This window comes from Maylandia zebra, linkage group LG17 (genome assembly GCF_041146795.1).
Source record: "Maylandia zebra isolate NMK-2024a linkage group LG17, Mzebra_GT3a, whole genome shotgun sequence".
Lineage (NCBI taxonomy): Eukaryota > Metazoa > Chordata > Actinopteri > Cichliformes > Cichlidae > Maylandia > Maylandia zebra.
In genome coordinates, this window is record NC_135183.1 from 39,237,891 (window position 1) to 39,257,898 (window position 20,008).

Here is a 20,008-nt window from a genome sequence, read left to right on the forward strand (position 1 = left end):
TTTTGGATACATTCATTTTATAGCCTGATAAGTGTTCGAAGGTATGGAGTAGTTGCATCAGAATTGGAAAAGTTGATTTGGATGTTGCTGCACTGCTGTGGCTCGGCATGTGTAGCAAAAAGAATTGGTGACAGGACACAGCCCTGTTTTGTACCTCTATGTAGCTGAATTCTGTCCGTCAGGCTACCATTCACCTTGATTCTGGCTGTAGGTTGATCATTAAAACCAATTTTTTTCAATACTTCAAATCAACTAACACTATCAAATTACTTTTCTTGATCTAAACTTATTAACACAGTACTGATATTAGTCTTTTCGGCATTGTCGATGATGTGAAGTAGGGATGCACCGATACCGATAGTGGTATCGGTGCATCCCTAATGTGAAGGACTCCTTGTATTTCCTGTGCCTGACGTCCCTTAATGAATCCGGTTTGGTCCACTTCTATCAAGTCCGGTACAAAGGTTTCAAGTCTTTTACTAATAATCGAGGCGTACAGTTTGTAATCGTTATTAAGGAAGGAAATGGTCTATAGTTCTTGCAATACTCTTTATTCTTGCCTTCTTTAGGTAAAATTGTGATGATGGCTTCTCCCCATGATGGTGGGGCTATTCCCTGTTTCAGAGTCCAGTTAAAGCAGGATAAAAGATGTGGCTTGAGTTCTTCTTTAAACACTTTATCAAATTAAGACTGAAAGCCGTCACTCCCTGAAGCTTTGTTTGTTTTCAGCTTGCCAATGTCTGCATCTAATTCCTTATCAGTAATTTGTGAGATCAATAATTTGTTTTGATTGTCCCCTATGGAGGGCAGGTCGAGTGGGTCAAGGAAATTTTTAATTGTTTCATGATCTGCAGCAGCCGGTTGTGAGTACAGTCACGTGTAGTATTTTTTAAACTCATTTTCTATCTCATTATGCATATAATGTAGTTTGTTACTGTGCAGGTTTCTAACTTTATTAATAGTCATCGATGCCTGCTTTTTACGCAGTCTTCTTGCAAGCATTTTAGTTGCTTTGGGCCCTGATTCCTAATAAGTTTGCTGTGTAAACCTAGCCTTTTTTCTGCTTCTTTTAATAATTCATCAATTTGATTTCTAATATCTGATATTTCTTCGAGAATTAGTGAATTTTTAGATTGTTTGTGCTCCATCTCAAGACATTTACGTTTTTCTGTTAAGTTTTTATATAAAGCCAATCGCGCCCTCTTTGTGCTGCTGTTAGAGATATTCATTTTCCCCATAAAATTGCTTTTAGTGCATCCCAAAGTATGATTGGGCTCACATCTCCAGTATCATTGTCTTCTATATACATTTTAATGTCCTCTTTGATTTTCCTAACATTTTCATCCCTATTTAGAATACCCAAATTAAGTCTCCATGCTGTACTTATTTTCCTATTGTTAAGGCTGAGGTCTAGACCAGGGCTGGACAAAACATCTGCCCGGGCATTCTGACTAGAGACCGGCCCCCCAGGTATTAAAGCCATAAAGCCTTTGAATGAACAGTGATGTACAGTCTTGTTGGTATATGTATGATTTCTATACATTTTACATCAGATAAAAACTGTGGTTGTAAAATTCAGATAATTATTTATTAAAAGCAAGAAATTTTAAATCAGAATAAGAAAGAAAAGTATTTCTTTGTGCCCCCCTCTCCCTGTTAATGCCCTACCTGCCCCCCTGGCAACACTTTGCTAGACCCGCCCCTGCACAGTTACCAGCTGTCAGCTACTTAGAAAAGGATCCTGGTGTTATTTGTCTCTCAGAAACAGTTCATAACTTCAACTCATTCATGTCACCTAAAAGGTAAACCTGTTTCTCCATCACCTGTTCAGCTCTGATGATCCAGTAAGGACATCTCCTGGTTTCATCTTCATGTTTCCCTCTCACCACATTGTTAGGATGCCTGGGTCGTCGACCCAGGATTTTTGAGTTTACGATATTATTTATACTGTCTAGTTTTTGGTTTCTTTGAGTTCTGTCTTATGGCTTAGGTCTGTCTTCTTTAGTTGCTCTGTCTCCCCTATCACCTGCATCCCCTTGTCTAGTTCGCGTCTATGTGTATCTTAAGTTCCTATATCCCCGTGTTCAGTCAGTGTTTTGTGTCTGCCCTGTTCCCACGTCTCTGTTCCCTTTGTAGTGCCTGCTTATGAGCCTGTGTCTTTGTTCAGTCTGTGTTATGCGTTTCCTGTTTTACTTTGAAGGTCTGTGTCTTTTCTCAGTGTGTTCAGTTTACGCTTCTTTGGTCTCGTCAGTCCTGATTTGTCCCAGCTGTGTTTCCCTCCTGTTACCCATTCCCTGATTGCTCCCTCTGTGTATTTAAGCCCAGTGTTTCTCTGTGTCCGTGTCGCGATCTACCGTTTTCCTAGCTGTGTGTTCTGTCATTCCTCCGGTGTAAGTTTATTTTGATTTTTCCAGTTATGTTATATTTGAGTTTAACATTAAAGTTGTTTTGAGTTCACATCTGTCTCCGGAGTCTGCACCTTGGGTCCTATTCCTGCCTGCACACAGCCTCACCTAACACACATATCCAAACCAACATCATGACCAGCAGCTTTACAGCTGTGGCTCCAGCAAACATCAGCTGATATTAGAAATTAATATTAAATAAATCCTAAAAACAGCTGATCAAGCTTAAACGTGCTGCTGTTGTTTAGTACGATATCAGGCGGTTTCCTCTTTCTGGCTCAAAGTGGGCGATAAACAAACAAGAGAGACGATCAGCTGATCATTGATCAGTTTCATGATTGACGTAGCAACAGGAGAGGGAGGGGAGAGAATGAGAGAAGAGGCAGCTGTGCAGCAAAGACTGAATAAATCCAGCTTTGTGTGTTTTCTATCCTAGCTGAAGTCCGGGACAAACTGTGTTCCTTCTCAGCTCAACACGAAACGCGCAATATTTTCTCTGAATGCGGAACGATTCCGTTTTTTAGGGGACGGTTGGCAACTTTACTAACTAACCTTATGAATAAAATAAAGTTCACCATCAGTAACATCATAGCACCCACCCAGCTGTATAGAAACTCCATCATGATAGCTAGCACGCAGTACGAGTTATTGTAACTGACTGTAAAAAGTTAGCAATACATCCTGAAAGGACCTCGAAGCTTTCTGAGGTTAAACGAGCGGTGGCCTGAGCTTTGTTTCAAAACCTTAAATGGAAGATGTTTCTGATCAAAGTTGAGTCAGAGTTTTATAATAAGACTGTAAAAACTGTGGTGACTGTAAAGCTACCAGATACTAACTTCCTCATGTTGCATTTATTATTGAACCTTCCTTCCTATTTTATCAGATGTGCAGATGTGAAAAACTTCCTGTTACAATGTTTGAGGTTAAAGCTAAGAGGAAATAACGTCTTTGTCATATTTGATTATCTTTCTTTGGTCTCCACACATTTGTGCCTCGACTGCTGAAGATGGCAGAGCTGTGCAGTCTCAGCACTCTGCTGTTCTGGGCTGGGATCATCGCTTCGGCCAGCTGTAAGTAAATTTACATTTGTTCTAAAATCAGGTCTGATGCAGACTGTAAGGAAACACATTTGGCATTTTAGTAGTTGCATTATTTTTTATTTGGCTGTTTTTTGTTTTTTTTTTAATTCCCATTTGCAGTCAAACTAAAAATTGAATGTGAAATATTTTATCAGTTTTAATGTATTTGTTTATTATTTTAAAAAAACGTACTTTTAGAAAATTAAAGATGTGTAAGGCACATATTAAGTTAAGACATAAGATGCACATGTACGACAAATTTACCTGTAAGTATTTTAATGATATTAATTAAATTGTTTCAAAATGCAAAAACATAAAATAATAAAAATTTCTGTATGGATATTCAGGACGTTTGTTCTTTAATAAACTTTAGATCTCTGCTCATCAGTTTGTTTTTAATAGCAGATATTACTCATGCTTTTGGTTTCTTGTGACTTTTAGTTTGCATATAATTTTACTTACTGTGAAAACTCACCGTTTACCTCTAAGTAACAGGTTTGTTTGCTATTAAAAGAGGATTTAATAGCAGAAATGATATAAAACACATGATTAAATGAATGTGAAAATACAAAAGGACTTCATTGTTCATTTCCTTAGTAACACACAGTAATAATACATTAATTACATTTTTGCTACACATAATCAATGTCCTCACTGTTCCCGCACAGGACACACGAGATTTCTCTTATTTCTAATCTTTTAGTTTCCTTTAATAACATGTAAATTTTCAAGTACAATGTAAAACATTAAATTTAGTTAAATTAAATTTACTTGACTGATATATATTTTGTGCATACTGTATTTTCAAATGAAAGTAGGATTTATACAGATATACAGGCTCGGTCAAACAGGGGAGGTTTTTTTTTTATTTCTAGATATTTTTTTAAAGGATTTTTTTTAATTATTTCAAATAATAACATAAATGCATGGAGTCCTTTCCAACTAATAATTAATTAACAGTTAAATTAAAAAAATAGCTGCGTGCGACAGTCATGAGATATAACAGAAATTATTTTTAATCATGAAAAATCAAATAAATTTGCACACTGAGTTTGAGTTTAGACTAAAATCCAATGATTTCTTCCCTCAGACTGTGGTTTAGATCATTTTAGGCTCTCATAGGCAATCCAGAGAAATTATAGAATAAGATTTAAATTAGAGCAGCAGTTCTGTGGACTGTTAATAAGATTTAAATACATTTGCAAAGGTTACACTTATTTCCCACCAAAGTCAGATGATGGCAGGTTTCACTGCTGTCATCAGTGAGGGGAAAAAATGTTGAACCTGCTTTTGTCTCGAAAACAAGTTTCCTGAAAACATTTTAATCTTATCCTGGGTTTTTTTGTTTTTTGCATATACAATAAATGCTTTAATTAAACTGACTTTTTTTCTCTTGTAATTTCAGTTCAAGAAAATATAAGTCAGTGCCAATGTATTTTTTCGTGTTATTTAGTTTATCTCGTTTCATTGTCTTCATGCAACATCATTAATAATGCTTTTATATGTTTGTTTTTTCTGCATATAAAATGCTTTCATGACCAAAATATATTTATCTTTACATTTCATGTTAATTCCAGGTGGTCCTACCACCATTCACTCCTATGCAGTGTTGGGTAACTTACTTTAAATTAGTAACTTAGTTACATTACTAGTTACTTCCATCAAAAGTAACTCAGTTACTTCAAGTTACTCGTTACTTTCAAAGTAACTAGCTAGTAGGGAAAGTAACTTTGGTTTTACTCAGAATTCTCTTGTTAATGTGTTGCTTCCATAACTTTGCCAGTCTTCTAGCTTGCTTACTTGCCACAGTGCACTGTGCCACCTACCAATAGAAAGGAAAAGATAATGTGCACATTTCCACGAGAGAAATCCCACGCCTGGACCGTTGTTGACTGCTGCCATGATTCTAGCCTACGTCACAGCGTCATGTGCGCCTTTTACATCCAACACAAAAACTGCAGTCGTGGTGCTTTCGATTGTACTCAGAACTCAGAAATTCTGCCTTCTGAATAGGAAGATGTAGGTAACACCAGACTGCAGATGAGCTGCATACAGGGCTGGACTGGGACAGAAAATCATGGGGATTTTGACTGACCGGCCGCCATTATACGAAAACTCATAAAGCCTTTGAATGAAAATAAACACTGTTCTGACAGTGATGTACACTGTTCTGATGGTATATATGCATCAACCTATCAATCGTTTGTTGTAAGATTCAGATAATTTATTAAAAGCGAGACATTTGAAATGAGAATAAGAAAGTATTTCTTTGTGCCCCCCTCTCCCTGTTAATGCCCTACCTGCCCCCCTGGCAACACTTTGCTAGACCCGCCCCTGCACAGTTACCAGCTGTCAGCTGCTTAGAAAAGGATCCTGGTGTTATTTGTCTCTCAGAAACAGTTCATAACTTCAACTCATTCATGTCACCTAAAAGGTAAACCTGTTTCTCCATCACAGCTCTGATGATTCAGTAAGGACGTCTCCTGGTTTCATCTTCATGTTTCCCTCTCACCACATAAATGGTAAATGGCCTGTATTTATATAGCGCTTTACTAGTCCCTAAGGACCCCAAAGCGCTTTACATATCCAGTCATCCACCCATTCACACACACATTCACACACTGGTGATGGCAGCTACATTGTAGCCACAGCCACCCTGGGGCGCACTGACAGAGGCGAGGCTGCCGGACACTGGCGCCACCGGGCCCTCTGACCACCACCAGTAGGCAACGGGTGAAGTGTCTCGCCCAAGGACACAACGACCGAGACTGTCCAAGCCGGGGCTCGAACCGGCAACCTTCCGATTACAAGACGAACTGCCAACTCTTGAGCCACGATCACCACCAAACCTACATCATGACCAGCAGCTTTACAGCTGTGGCTCCAGCAAACATCAGCTGATACTAGAAATTAATATTAAATAAATTCTAACAACAGCTGATCAAGCTTAAACGTGCTGCTGTTGTTTAGCGTGACATCTGCTGGTTTCCTATTTCTGGCGCAAAGTGAGCGATAAACAAACAAGAGAGCCGATCAGCTGATCACTGATCAGTTTCATGATTGAAGTAGCAACAGGAGAGAGAGGGAGAAGTAACGCGTTCCTGGTTTTGGCATAATAACTAGTTACCGTGCTCGTTACCACAATAATAACGTAGTTACTGTAACGCGTTACTTAATAATACCTTAGTCCCTACACTGCTCCTACGTGAGTGCCAATGTATTTTATGTTATACAATTTATGTACTTATATATATATGAGCTGACTGACAGAAATCACACACACAATGAGGGGCAACACGACTCAAACAGAGGCAAACAGACATTATACACACAGGAGGACGATTAAGGAACGTGGAGACACGTGGGAACGCAGCTGCACTGAATCATAAGTATAAAGACAGAGGAAGGAAAACATCACACACGAGACTATCAAAACAAAACAGGAAGTAACACAATGATCCTCAGATTAAGACAGCGGTCCCCAGCCCCCGGGCCACGGACTGGAGTCGTTTGGTACCGGGCCGCGAGAGTTGAGGCTCAGGTGTGAAATTGCTGGTTTTCAGGGTTTTTATCGTTAACTCGGTTTCCCGTGTTGTAGTTGTGCGTCTTATTTTGAAAGAAATATTTACGTGTTACCATAGCGACCAGAGAGCATTAAGGAGCAGAGAGGAGGATGTTGCTCTCAGTGTTGTTGGTACATTTCAAGAGGACGCTGCTAAGTTACAGAATTACACAGTGAATTTGCGTTTATGATCATATTTACAAAAGTTTTTGTCTTGGCCGTATCATTTCGTTGTATTTATCCGCGACACCTTAAAGGCCGTGAAAATATTGTCTGACATTAAACTGGTCCGTGGTGCAAAGAAAGGTTGGGGAGCGCTGGATTAAGACATGTGAAGTTGACATTGAGACTGGGGATAAATACACGTGGCGATATGTCAGATTGGAGAGACAACACAGAGAGATGCATGCAGGAACATGTAGGGAGAAAACAGAGGGACTGGACTACAAATGTATTAACTTGACAAGACAGAGAATACAAGACCAGCCATGGAGAGGAAACGCAGCGAGACCAGACAGATACGGAGACGTGACTCATATCAAACACGGGGACACTGACAAGAGACTGACTGAGACTGGGAACATACTGGACACAAAAAGGGAACTATGCAAGAAAGATCCAAGGACTGGAAATATAAATAATTAAAACTCAGAGACACAAAGAAGTACTAACAAATACAGGACTTCAACCTGAAAACAAAATAAACTACAAGAGCAACACAAAATTCAAAATACTGGGACAAAGACAGCCTGTTTGTAAGCTGCACTAAAGCAGACTAACACGCTGGTGCAACTCTAGCTACATGCCATGAATCTGGGTATAGACCCTTAATGTGGGCAGGCTCTCTTTGCTCATATTATAATTAAATACAATTACATGTAATAACTCATAGCTTTGCACATAATGTATCTTTTCCATACTTTCTTTTGCCTGAAGTCCCTGCACATTGAATTTGACTTTAGACCAGTTTCCTTGTAATTTAATTTTGATGCGTTTGAGTTCAAGCGCGTGAGTCTGGAAAAATTAGAGCATAACAGTTAAATCAGAGCAGCAGCTCTCTGTTGTTGGGATTTAGATCAAATTTGCATGTAAGTAACGTGTAACACAAAGTCTCTGATTATCCAACACGTGAATCATAAACTCTGCTGTCATCAGTGAAAGTAAAAAACAACAGTTAGTCTTGTCTGTGAAAGTTCGCAGTCATCCAGGTCATCGCAGTCTGAGGAGCTTGGAAAGAAAATTGTCTGGACTTCTTGCTACCATCCTGGCACCTCTCGTGGGGAACACCCCACACCACATCAAGAACTCCACCGACTTCACCGACAAGGTCCAGAAACTTACCCTGGATCCAGATGAAACCATGGTGTCCTTTGATGTAGTCTCTCTCTTCACCTGCAAACCCACCACGGAGGCCGTGGAGACTGTCAGAAAACGACTACAAGAAGACAGCTCCTTGGAGGACAGGACCAACTTCACACCCAATCAGATCTGCACACTGTTAGACCTCTGCCTCACCACTACATATTTCAAATACAACGAGGGTTTCTACAGATAAAAACATGGCTGTGCCATGGGCTCCCCCGTGTCACCTATTGTAGCCAACCTTTACATGGAGGAAGTGGAAAGGAAGGCTCTTGGCTCTTTCAAAGGAAGAGTACCCAGCCACTGGTACAGATATGTGGACGACACCTGGGTCAAAATCAAGACACAAGAAGTGGAATCCTTCACTGCGCACATTAACGCTGTGGATAAAAACATCAAGTTCACCAGGGAAGACACAAAGGACAACTGTCTGCCTTTCCTGGACTGCGCTGTGCACATTGAAGAGAACGGCAACCTCAACATCGAAGTTTACCGGAAGCCCACACACACGGACCAGTACCTCCTCTTTGACTCCCATCACCCTCTGGAACACAAACTTGGAGTAATTAGGACCCTACACCACCGGGCAGAACGTGTTCCCTCTAAGCCTGAAGGGAAAAAGAAGGAACACACACATGTAAAGGAAGCACTCAAAACGTGCGGCTATCCTAAATGGGCGTTCTTAAAGTCAGCAAAGAGGCACAGAAAAGAAGACCAGACACCAGCGAGGGAGGATAAGAAGGACAGACGCAACAACATTGTCATCCCCTATGTAGCCGGTGTATCAGAGAAACTCAGGAGAGTTTTCTCCAAGCATGACATCCCAGTGTATTTCAGACCCAGCAACACACTCAGACACAAACTGGTTCACCCGAAAGACAAAACGCCAAAACACAAACTTAACAATGTGGTGTATGCTGTACAGTGCAGCGAGGAATGCTCAGACCTCTACATTGGAGAGACCAAACAGCCACTTCACAAGCGCATGGCACAACACAGAAGAGCCACCTCCACAGGACAAGACTCAGCAGTCCATCTGCATCTTAAGGATAAAGGACACTCTTTCGAGGATGCCAATGTTCACATTTTGGACAGAGAGGACAGATGGTTTGAAAGAGGAGTGAAAGAAGCATCTATGTCCACTGTGAGCGACCATCTTTGAACAGAGGCGGGGTTTACGACACCAACTCTCTGCCATCTATAATCCAGTTTTGAGATCCTCCCCAGACGCCTTAACGCCCACTCACATCCTGGGCCATCTGACCTCAGGAAATCACATGATAGGGTGGGGCCAGGTTTCACAACTAGCTCACCCGAAACCCTGGCTGATTGGGGCCCACACCCAGTTTCACACCTCGGCTCATGTGATTAGAGGATCATCAGGGGTCATTTTGTCCCTCTGTGGGGAGAAACTCCCACTGGGTTTAAATCTGGGACTCTCCACCAGTCGCTCTTAGAACTGAGGAACTGGACTTAAAGAAGTCCAGATGCTTTTCTTTCCAAGCTCCTTAGAGCTCTGTAAAACATGTTTCTGGAAACATTTTTAATATTACTCATTGATCCATCGTTTACACTAAGTTGTGACTTCTTATCCTTGGATCATCTTGTTTGTTTTTTAAAACAATCATTTGTTTTCTAGCATAGGAAATGGGATAGCAGTGACAAGTAGCACAGCATCTTTCTAACAACATGAAACACGACTGTTAGAGTGAAAATGTTACAGTGAGAACATTTTACATTTGCTACAGTTACAGCAAACATCTTTACGTCATGCTGATTTCTTTTTCTTGGAATGAAAATTGTTTCAGCCTCCTCACCTCCACGCACGGCTACGAATGCTACAGTAGCCACTTCAACAGCCTCCTCCTCACCTCCACGCATTTCCACCAGTCCTACAGTAGCCACGTCGTCTGACGTCTCACCTCCACGCATGACCACATATCCCATAGTAGCCACTTCAACAGCCTCACTTCCCCGCACGACCACAAATGCTACAGTAGCCACGTTGTCTGACTCCTCACCTTCATCCATGGCCCCAAATGCTACAGTAGTTAGTCCATCAGTGAATTCAACTGCCATGTCTGGTAATGTATTCAGAGTTTATAGTTTCATGGATTATTGGCACAGCTGTGTGATAAAATGCTACATTTGTAGTTTAGCATCGTGTCAGGTACAACCAGTCTGCTAGCTGTTAGGTATTTCTGCCTGAAGTTGACCTCCAGCCTGCTCTCACACAGCAACCAGAGCTCCTCCTGCAAGCACCTCAAATGAGACCTCACTCACACCCACTCCACCCAGCAACTCATCTGACTCTCAGGCCTCACCTACAGGCACCACAGTGACAGCTACCACTGAAGGTTGGCCGTTTCTTTATTATACAGGCCTGTGATGACATTGATGTGAATATAAGCAAAGAACACGGCGCTGCTGAGTTACAAGTACCTGTAAGGTGCTCTGAGCTGTTGTACATTCATGCTGCATAATCACAAACTAATAATTTTGTTCTTTTCTGATCTCATTTGAATGCATCGTTTCAGCCACCGAGACGACTCCTGAGCCTCCAAAGTGTGAGTGTCAGTTTAAAGATAATATGTCGTCTGCTTTCAAACACTAGTGATGCTGTCGAGCGTTTCTTACTTAGTGAAAGTTTATTTTTCTATCGAGTGTAAAGATTGTGTTTTAGTTTTAGCCAACGCTGGACTGTGGTCAACATCTGCATGAACAAACTGACTGAGATGAAACATTTCAGCAGCTGATTGATGTTCATGAACAAAATGTAACAATCGATTTGATTTCGTGCTCAGGTTCCTACACTGTCACACCCATCGAGTTTGGACTGCAGATTAATGTGATGAACTCCCCCCCTGGTGACTACAACATCAGTATTACTGAAGGAGGTCGACGAGTGATTGAAGAGAGGGTCGACTCTACTCAACACAACATCCAACGCCTGAAGCCCTGTACTGAATATGAGCATCAAGTTTTATACAATTATGGCAATAAAGCAATCAAGTGTACCTCCACTGGAAATAAAACTAAAACAAAAGAAATGAGTGAGTACAAATAATTCATATTTTTTGTGTTTTGCCTTCTTGTAGTTTAACAAACTTAATATCAAATATATTTGTGCATCATTTGTGTGTTTCAGGTGAGACGGACATTACAGGGCAAAGCAGCATAAATGGACATATTTGCTACCAGAGCCAGTGGAACATCAGCTCGTTAAAATTACCACCAAATATAACTTCAGTTAATAAGTCCAGTAGTGACAGTAATACATTGTGTGTCCAAACTAATGACATCTGCTCTGATTATGAAATAACCTTCACTTCAGAAACCTGTGTGAATACTTCATTTGATATCACCAAAAACATCATTGTTGGTTTGTACAAGAAAAGTTACCTTTACATTAAAACTCATATGCTTATAATAGGAAGATAATTCAATCATGTTTTTTTCCACAGATTTATATAATTTAACTGAAATACAGCAAAATCCTTCCACTGGACTTCCTGCAGTGATACAGCCAACGTTACCAACGATCAAAGAGTGTAAAAATATCACAGTGTATTACACTTGTTCAGGTAAGTGAAACATCCGCTTCACTGTAAGTATGTTTGATCTGAAAGCTCTTCTGCTGTCAGAGGACTGAGTGTTTGTGCTCTTTGTGAATTTGTTTTATTTTGTATTCTGCATTTGAATATAAAACCAAAGATGAACTGCTGCATGCACTGTGGTACAAAAAATGATGTCGTCTTTGTTTCTCGTCAGAAAAAGACAAACCTGGTCAAACGAACAAACCGCTGTCTGAGCTGGATCCCTTCAGAAACTACAGCTGTACTGGTCTGATCTTCATCAACAACATCCCCACAGTTTACACAACTCCACCCGTCCACCTTAACACTGACTGTGGTGTGTTGATATTTAACTTACCTCAGAGGGATGAAGCTTTTCCTCCTCAGATAGTTTGAAGTGCCACAAACTAACAGCTGCTGCACTGTTACTGTTTGTTTCAACAGATCTTACAATAAACTTGGAGAATAAAAAAACGAATACTTCCATTAAACTGAGCTGGAAAACAACCAGTCAGAAATGTAATGGTGTCCTTCACAATTTTTCATATGACTGCAGTTGTGATAAAAAAGGTAAGTCCAATCATTTGGATTCACTTACACTTTATAAATATCTTATATTAAAATGTATTAGTTTTGTTTTTGTTTATTGTTAACAAAAGATCTGCTTATTTGATCATTAAAATATATAGAAGTGTTTATATTTTGAGCTAATAATTTACTAAATATAACTGCTTGACATTTAACCCCCATCACTAAACACATGAAGTATGATCCAAAATAACGATATGTCACTGCATTCTTATCTTATACTCAGATCTCCAACCTGTTATGTTCAGTCTGCTGCTCATGTCGTTGTCGTGTTTACTAAAGCCAGCAGGTCAAAGTCACCTGAAGTCTCTTTAGCTGGACCTGCTGATTTAAACCACAAAGAGTTCATGAACATTATGTTACAGGAATCACAGGAATCCCAAAGCCTCAGTCTGACGGAGGAACGTGTGATTTTACTGGACTCGAAGCATTCACTGATTATACCTGTGGAGTCCAACCCAAATACAACAGCAAGACGGTTTCCAAGAAAAGGGAAGTTCCACTGAGAACTGCCCCTGGAGGTAAGTTACCAAACTAAATATTCAGAATTACACTTCATAACAAAGCTGAACCTTTAATTGATCAAAATCAAACTTTGTTTAGCTTTATTTTTATTAATATCCTTCTAAAACACAACATGAAGACTTTGGTGGTGAACAGCAGAAAATAAAGTTACAAAATGATGTTTTCATGAAGAAGAATAAACTCGAGCTCATTTATTTTAGTGAAAGATTGGAAACAAATGTGTTTTTCAGTGTGACAGTCCTGATTATAATTAATGTGATTTAGATATATTTTAAGATAAATGCCATGAAACAGAGAGCATCCCTCATATCAACTAAATCCGACTCTCTGAAACTTTACAGTGAACATTAAAACATGCTGAGTCATCAGTGAAGAAACGTGACAGTAATTATGACGTTCAGTCGTTTAAGCAGCGCTGACTCAGACTCTTGTTCTCTGGGACTTATAGAAATGTGTTTGTTAATTTTCTTTACTCGTTCATATTATTCTGGAGGGAAAATGTGTTTAATGATAAGAGATAACTGAAGTTCATTCACATGTTTTCTGTTTTTTAAAGTTACATATCTGTACATTAAATGTAAGCTGGGCTCCATGAAAACAAAATGATAAATTAATTCTTCAATAATTAATAATTAATTTCTATTATGAATCGTTTTAACATTGCAAACATAAACATGTTTACTTTCACATGTTTTGTCTCGTTGCTGATGGACATAAAAATGAATCTTAAAACTATGATCCCTGTTTTCATTTCCTTACAGAACCCGACGGTTCCCCTAAAGTGACTGTAACTGTGCCGGAGAATAATGTGATTAAAGTAGAGTGTCACCATGAAGGCAAGATTAGAGGACCAATAGAAAAAAGAAGATTCATAGCACGTCTTCATCCTGGTGGTGAAAACAAACCACAGAATGACACAGATTGTAAGTTTGAATTCAAGGATCTGAGCTACTCTACAGCATACAGAGTGGAGGTTTGTATCATCCTACTTTTAAGTATATGATTATTTTATGGCTGCTTTATTTTAATGGTGTCATTTCTTATGAATGAACATCTGAAACATCTGTATTTATAGGTGACTGTTTTCAACGGATACTTTGAAAGCCAACCGGGCAGAGGAACAGCTGATACTCGCTGTAAGTATGGATTCAATGACACAGTTTGTTGGATAAATCAGTTTATACACACACACACACACACACACACACACACACACACACACACACACACACACACACAGGTGTCTGTTTTTAACAGACAAGTTGAAAGTGAAGCCAAAGCCAGCACTCGCTGTACTGTTCACACAATGAAATAAAGTATAAATATCTTTACTCTGCTGGGTAACATGACTTCTTTGTATCTTGAATATTAAAGCCACTGTTTGATATTGTTTGAACCTGTTTTCAGACAATGACAAAGCTGTCATTGGTTTTTTGATCTTCCTCATATCCGCCGCTCTGCTTCTGGCGGCCTGCGTGTGCTACAGGAAGCTCAGAAAGCGTAGGAGGTAAAGGCCACGCATCCAACATCGTTAGTTTATATTCATCTGTTATCAGTGATAAAACTGTTTGTTGTAAATGAATTTCAATTTATTATAGATGACATTTATCTATGGTGATAATTATGTTCTGTTTTCACACAGTAGGATGTTAACTGTTAAGTAAATCTTCTCTCCACAGTGACGAGGATGAAAATGTGGCCTCAGAAGCAAGTATGTAGACATTCAGCTGCTGTTACCATGAACTATGTAAATGTTAATACTTTGTTACATTGTTACTATTTGTAGTTGTAAAGAGTCTTATATTGGTTTAGAATTTTTTAATTATTTTGTATTTATTTTATAATTTTGTCCTTCTGTTTTAAATCCTCTTTACCTTCATTTAGTTTCAGGAGTTGTTTTGCTTTCAGTCTCGTTTTTATTGATTAAAATATTTAGTTTGAATTTAGTTTTTAGTTTTTAGTTGTTATTTTTCTCTTTTTAATTATTACACAGATTTAGGAAATATAGGCTAAATAATTTGATATTTCCATAAAAACACAACCCTTTGTGAAAGCACGTCACTCACATAAATCTAAATGTCACAAGTCTTAAAGCATCTGTACCAAAGCCTCGTCAGGTTTGTTGTGTTTCGCCAAAACTACAAAGACTCAAACTGAGACTATTTCCTGTAAACCAAAGGATTCCAACTCGTCCTCGAGAGCTGCTGTCCTGCAGCTTTTAGATGCATCCTTGTTCCAACACATCTGCATCCAATGAATGGTTTGTTATCAGGCTTTTGCCAAACTTGATGACATGCTGAACAGATAATCCATCCATCTGATTGAGCTGTGTTGGAGCAGGGATGCATCTGAAAGCTGCAGGACAGCAGCTCCCGAGTTGGACATCCCTGCTGTACGCATTCACTTTATTTTAAATGGTTTCAACAGGTCACAACATTATTTTGTTGGTTTAATTTTGCAGATATTTTTTTAACTGGCTAACTAAAATGTTTCATCATACCTAGTAATTTTATTAGTTTAGTTTTAGTTACTGTAAGTATAATAAAACTGGTTGCAGCAGAAGTTATGTTTCATAATCGTGCTGTGGTTTGATGCTTTGTCATGTTTATTGTTGTTTCCTTTGTCTTATCACAGTTTACATGAACACACGACCTCCTGGGTGGCGTCAGAAAGAAGCTCAGTAACCAAGAACATCTCGGAGCATCAAACTAAATCTCCATAAATTCTTTATCTTTAGTATTTACGTTGTTCAGTCTTCATTTGGTCATTTTTCCATTTTAGCAATAAAAAAATATTTTGTTTACATTAGACCCAAATCTCCATGTTTTTTTTCTTAAATAAACGATTAATTACTGAAATAAACATTAAAAATGCACTATAAAAAATTATGTGTACAACGTTAATTAATATAATTATTTGGGTGGGGTTTTTTTTGTTTTCAATCAGCGTTAGATTACAGGTAAATAAATGTAAAGATAATTACACATAATAATGTGTGAAGGTGTTGTTGATTATTTAACATTGTTCAGATTTACCTTGAAATCACCAGAAACTCCAGCTGCAGCTTCACTACACACGAGCAAACTTTTTTATGACAAAATATCAGCTCTGACTCATAATATTTTACACCAGCCTAAAATAGGCTTTTTATTTTTTACATTAATAAACTTGATAAGATGAAGTTTCAGTTCTTGATCTGAAATATAGAAATCACAAAAAAGCTAATTCTCTATAAAAACAAGCAGCTGTAACTGTTCTGTCTAAAAGTTATGATAATCACTTGTGTCATAAGTTGTAATAATAACATAATAATAACATGAGCTGAGAGAATATATGTGACAGTGATGGACACTATCATGAACTGTATGATACAGTGAATGCATTTAAAAGCCACTGAAAGCACTAAACGCAGCTGGCTGTGTCTTTATTATTAACATCGAGGCTGACATTAACATCGACTAATAGAAAGTTAAAAGAAAACTTTGTGGTTTAGATCGAAGTTTCCTGTTCGAGGTAGCAAAGCGGAAATGTGACTTTCTGTAAACAAAGTTTCAGTTTGTGAAAACTGACAGTCAAGTATTAAGTATCTTCCCTTCCCGATTTCTTGGTTTTTGCATATTTATAATGATAATAATAATTCATGGTATTTAAAAGTGCCTTTAAAACACCCAGGGACACTGCACAGAGCAAATAAGACAAGCGTCAAACCAGGAAATAAACACAGTAATAAAAGAAAGTTTAAGATGGAGACGTTAGAGTAGACTGTCTGGAAGAGGTGGGTTTTGAGGGGGGGACTTAAAAAGGGGGGAAATTTATCACACTTACATGTTTAAGATCATCAAACAAATTTTAATATTCAACAAATATGAAATTCACTTTTTAAATGATGATTTTATTTATTAAGGGAAAAAAGGCATCCAGACCTACCAATCAAACCTATGTGCCCCCCAATAATGATTTAGTTAGTTTAGGTTCACTAGCCCCGCCCACATCTGGTTATTGCCAGACCAGCTGAATCACTTAAAAGAATCGACCTGAGAAAATGGAGCACACTAAAAGATTTCAACAAGCCTTCGTGAGCCTGTCTGTCAGTCATTTCCTTTATTCACAAATGGAGAAAACCCACAACAGTAACAGTAACAGCCTCCTCAGAAGTGACCTAAACATCTGAACAGCTGCAGTGTTCATAGTTCAACAATGCAGGGCATCTATCCTGATAACCACCAAGACCTGCTGGAAAATATTCTAAATAAGTGTATAAAGCACATCAACTTAATCATCCTTTGTCAAGTATTTTTCACTGTCTTAATTATGGAGCTAATATTTATTTATATAATAAAAAATACATTTTTGCTTATTTGTTTAATAAAATACTTTTTTAAATCCGATACTTTATTGATTCTGTGTTACATCAGCAGTATAAGTCATAAAAATAAAAACAGTATATAATAAAATAACATGAAGCACAGGCCCATACTGAAGGCCTTTTTGTGTGAGGCAGTGCAAAATTTGATATACAACAGTAATAAAATAAAAATAAAAATTAAGTGAAAGAAAAAGAAAAGAAAAGACTGAGACAGGGCAAAAAGGAATTCTAGTAAAATTGTTGCATTTTTAAATGAAGTTTTATAAAATTCATTTGGAAACAAGGTTTTATTATTCAGTTTGTTTCAAACAGGAATAAACAGGAAGCTGAAGTCGTTTAACTTCACATTTAAGTTCCAGGTTCATCGTTCTAGCTGTGTTCAACAGCCGTGTGCAAACCATGATTTCCTCCATCCAACCTCCAGAAATGTAATGTTGCTTTGTGGCAGAGCCATGAGTATTTTATTCTTTTTTTCCTTTCGTTGGTGACATGAGTGCAGACAGGTTTGTAAAATCGAAACATCTTTTTGTAGTAAGACAAATAAAGTAGTTGCGTACCCAGGGCCATTCAGCAGCATTTCAGTGTTGGAAGTTTGTGTGGTAATAAAATGGGACGTGATCAGTAACAGTAAGGAGGCCTGCGTTACTCCTGCTGTCTAACAGAGGTACATGTAAGTGTTTCACTCTTTGATGGATCCTCTGGCCACCAAATCAGCCTCCATCTGTACTGTACATCATGATCTGTTCTTATACTTCACCTTATCTTTATTTATCTCTTAATTATATATAAATAGCACTAACTGAAGATTTTCTCATTCTGCTCCACATCTGTCACCTCCTCACCACAGCAGCAGCTACTGCTTCAACAGCAGTCCCACACCCACACCCACAGCCATCTCAACTGCCATCTACCCACAATCAAACAGCTCATTTCAAACGGCCACTTAACATCACATTCAGCCATTTATATGACACTGATGATTCAGCCCCTGGTGACTAAGAACTGGTGAAGAAGGCCGACCATTATTCGGTACGTCAGTGACAGCAAGGAAATCCAACAAGATAACAGAAGGAGTAACTATGAGCATAATGCTGCATTTATTGGCGCTGAAAATAAAACAACTGTGATGAGTGAGTACAATTGTTCCTGTTTTTGTGTTTTACTCTATTTTAATTCAGATTTTTATTTTTTAAATAAAAGTAATATTTGTGCATTTCAGATAAGAATGACATAGAAAGCACAGATTAGTTGGATCCTTGGATATGTTTGATATCAGCTCAAACCCAGCATCTCTGTCACACCTGCTTATGAGGACATTTGCTCAGTTTTGACCAAAACCTTCACTACAGGAAGCTGCCTGTGTTCTTCCTTTAGTCTCACCAAAAACATCAATGTTGGTAAGGACAGAAATGCCAGTCTGCACTTTAAATCCACCTGCTTTAAATGTAATGAGGTTTTATCAGGTTTGCTTCGTTTTAAAGTATGTTGTGCAGAGTTCTTAAATCCAAGTGAAATACATCAGATTCTTCCTGCAGAAATAACACTGGTGTTTCCGTCTCAGTGTAAAAGTTTTGGCAGGTGGTAAGTTTACATCTTAGCTACATTATAAGACGATCTGATCCGAATGGTCTTTTGCCGTAAGACGAGTGAATGCCCTGCGGTCTCTGAGAAGCTCAAATCTTTTGAATGTGTCCACATTTGAGTCAAAACCCAAAAGATATTGGTTATGTCTTCTTAGAAAGCTGTAAACAGAGGGAGGTTAATCTAACTGACCTGGAGCCTGTTGCAGCTAAACTGGTCTGACTGTAGAGCACAACATCGTCACAAATAAGATAACTCCAGCTCTCCACATTAACATTGACTGTGGTGTGTTTCATTTCATTTACCTCAGAGGAGTGAAAGCGTTCCTCCCGAGATGATGTCATGCAAACTGACAGATAAAGTCACTGTTTGTATTTTAACAGATCTTACAGTAAAGATGGAGGAAAAAACAGAAGAAACTGATACTTTTATTAAGCTGAGCTGGAAAACAACCAGTGAGATGTAAACTTGTGCTAACACTTACTTTATTATGACTGCAGGTGTTGTGCCCAATCTATCAGTGACAGAAAAACTAGAAGTAAGTTAAGTTTTGAGATACTGTGATCTGCAACCTGTTATGCTTTCTAAAGAGTTGCATGAGAAGGATCTGCATTCATGTCATGCATGCTGTACAGGAAAGCTCACAAAGAGAGCATCTCTGATTGCTATAACTGATGTTTTCATCTTCAGCTCCTGAGAACCAGTCGTCTGAAGTTTAAACAGATTTCAAATCAGACACCACTAATGAAAATTCTGTTACAGGCATCATAAAGCTACAGCCTGATGTGGGGACCTGTGATATTACTGGATTACAACCATACACTGTCTGTACCTGTGAAGCTGACCCTAAATACAACAGCAGGCTAGTTTCTGGCAAAAGAAAAGTAACGAGGAAAACATTTACTGGAAGTAACAACAACAAATATTCAAAACGGCATCACTTAGCTACATAATACAAAATCTGT

At 38.6% G+C, this 20,008-nt stretch overlaps 1 protein-coding gene across 1 annotated transcript; it reads left to right on the forward strand.

Annotated features, from left to right (window-relative positions):
• Positions 1-2,187: 2,187 nt before the first annotated feature.
• Positions 2,188-15,965, forward strand: LOC106676081 (uncharacterized). The gene is made up of 16 exons (XM_076875604.1): positions 2,188-2,390; positions 3,412-3,475; positions 10,217-10,492; positions 10,646-10,765; positions 10,946-10,975; positions 11,213-11,461; positions 11,557-11,790; positions 11,873-11,992; positions 12,180-12,320; positions 12,428-12,553; positions 12,937-13,092; positions 13,858-14,069; positions 14,172-14,232; positions 14,504-14,603; positions 14,776-14,807; positions 15,731-15,965. The coding sequence occupies exons 2-16, from the start codon at positions 3,412-3,414 to the stop codon at positions 15,778-15,780; spliced, it is 1,971 nt and encodes a 656-aa protein (XP_076731719.1). The 5' UTR covers positions 2,188-2,390; the 3' UTR covers positions 15,781-15,965.
• Positions 15,966-20,008: the final 4,043 nt, after the last annotated feature.

Bases quoted from the DNA above. Each gene is read 5' to 3' on its own strand.
- LOC106676081 (XM_076875604.1), top strand. From the start codon at position 3,412: ATGGCAGAGCTGTGCAGTCTCAGCACTCTGCTGTTCTGGGCTGGGATC. The intron at 11,462-11,556 runs GTGAGTACAAAT...TGTGTGTTTCAG, and splicing joins AACTAAAACAAAAGAAATGA to GTGAGACGGACATTACAGGG. The intron at 14,604-14,775 runs GTAAAGGCCACG...TTCTCTCCACAG, and splicing joins AAGCTCAGAAAGCGTAGGAG to TGACGAGGATGAAAATGTGG.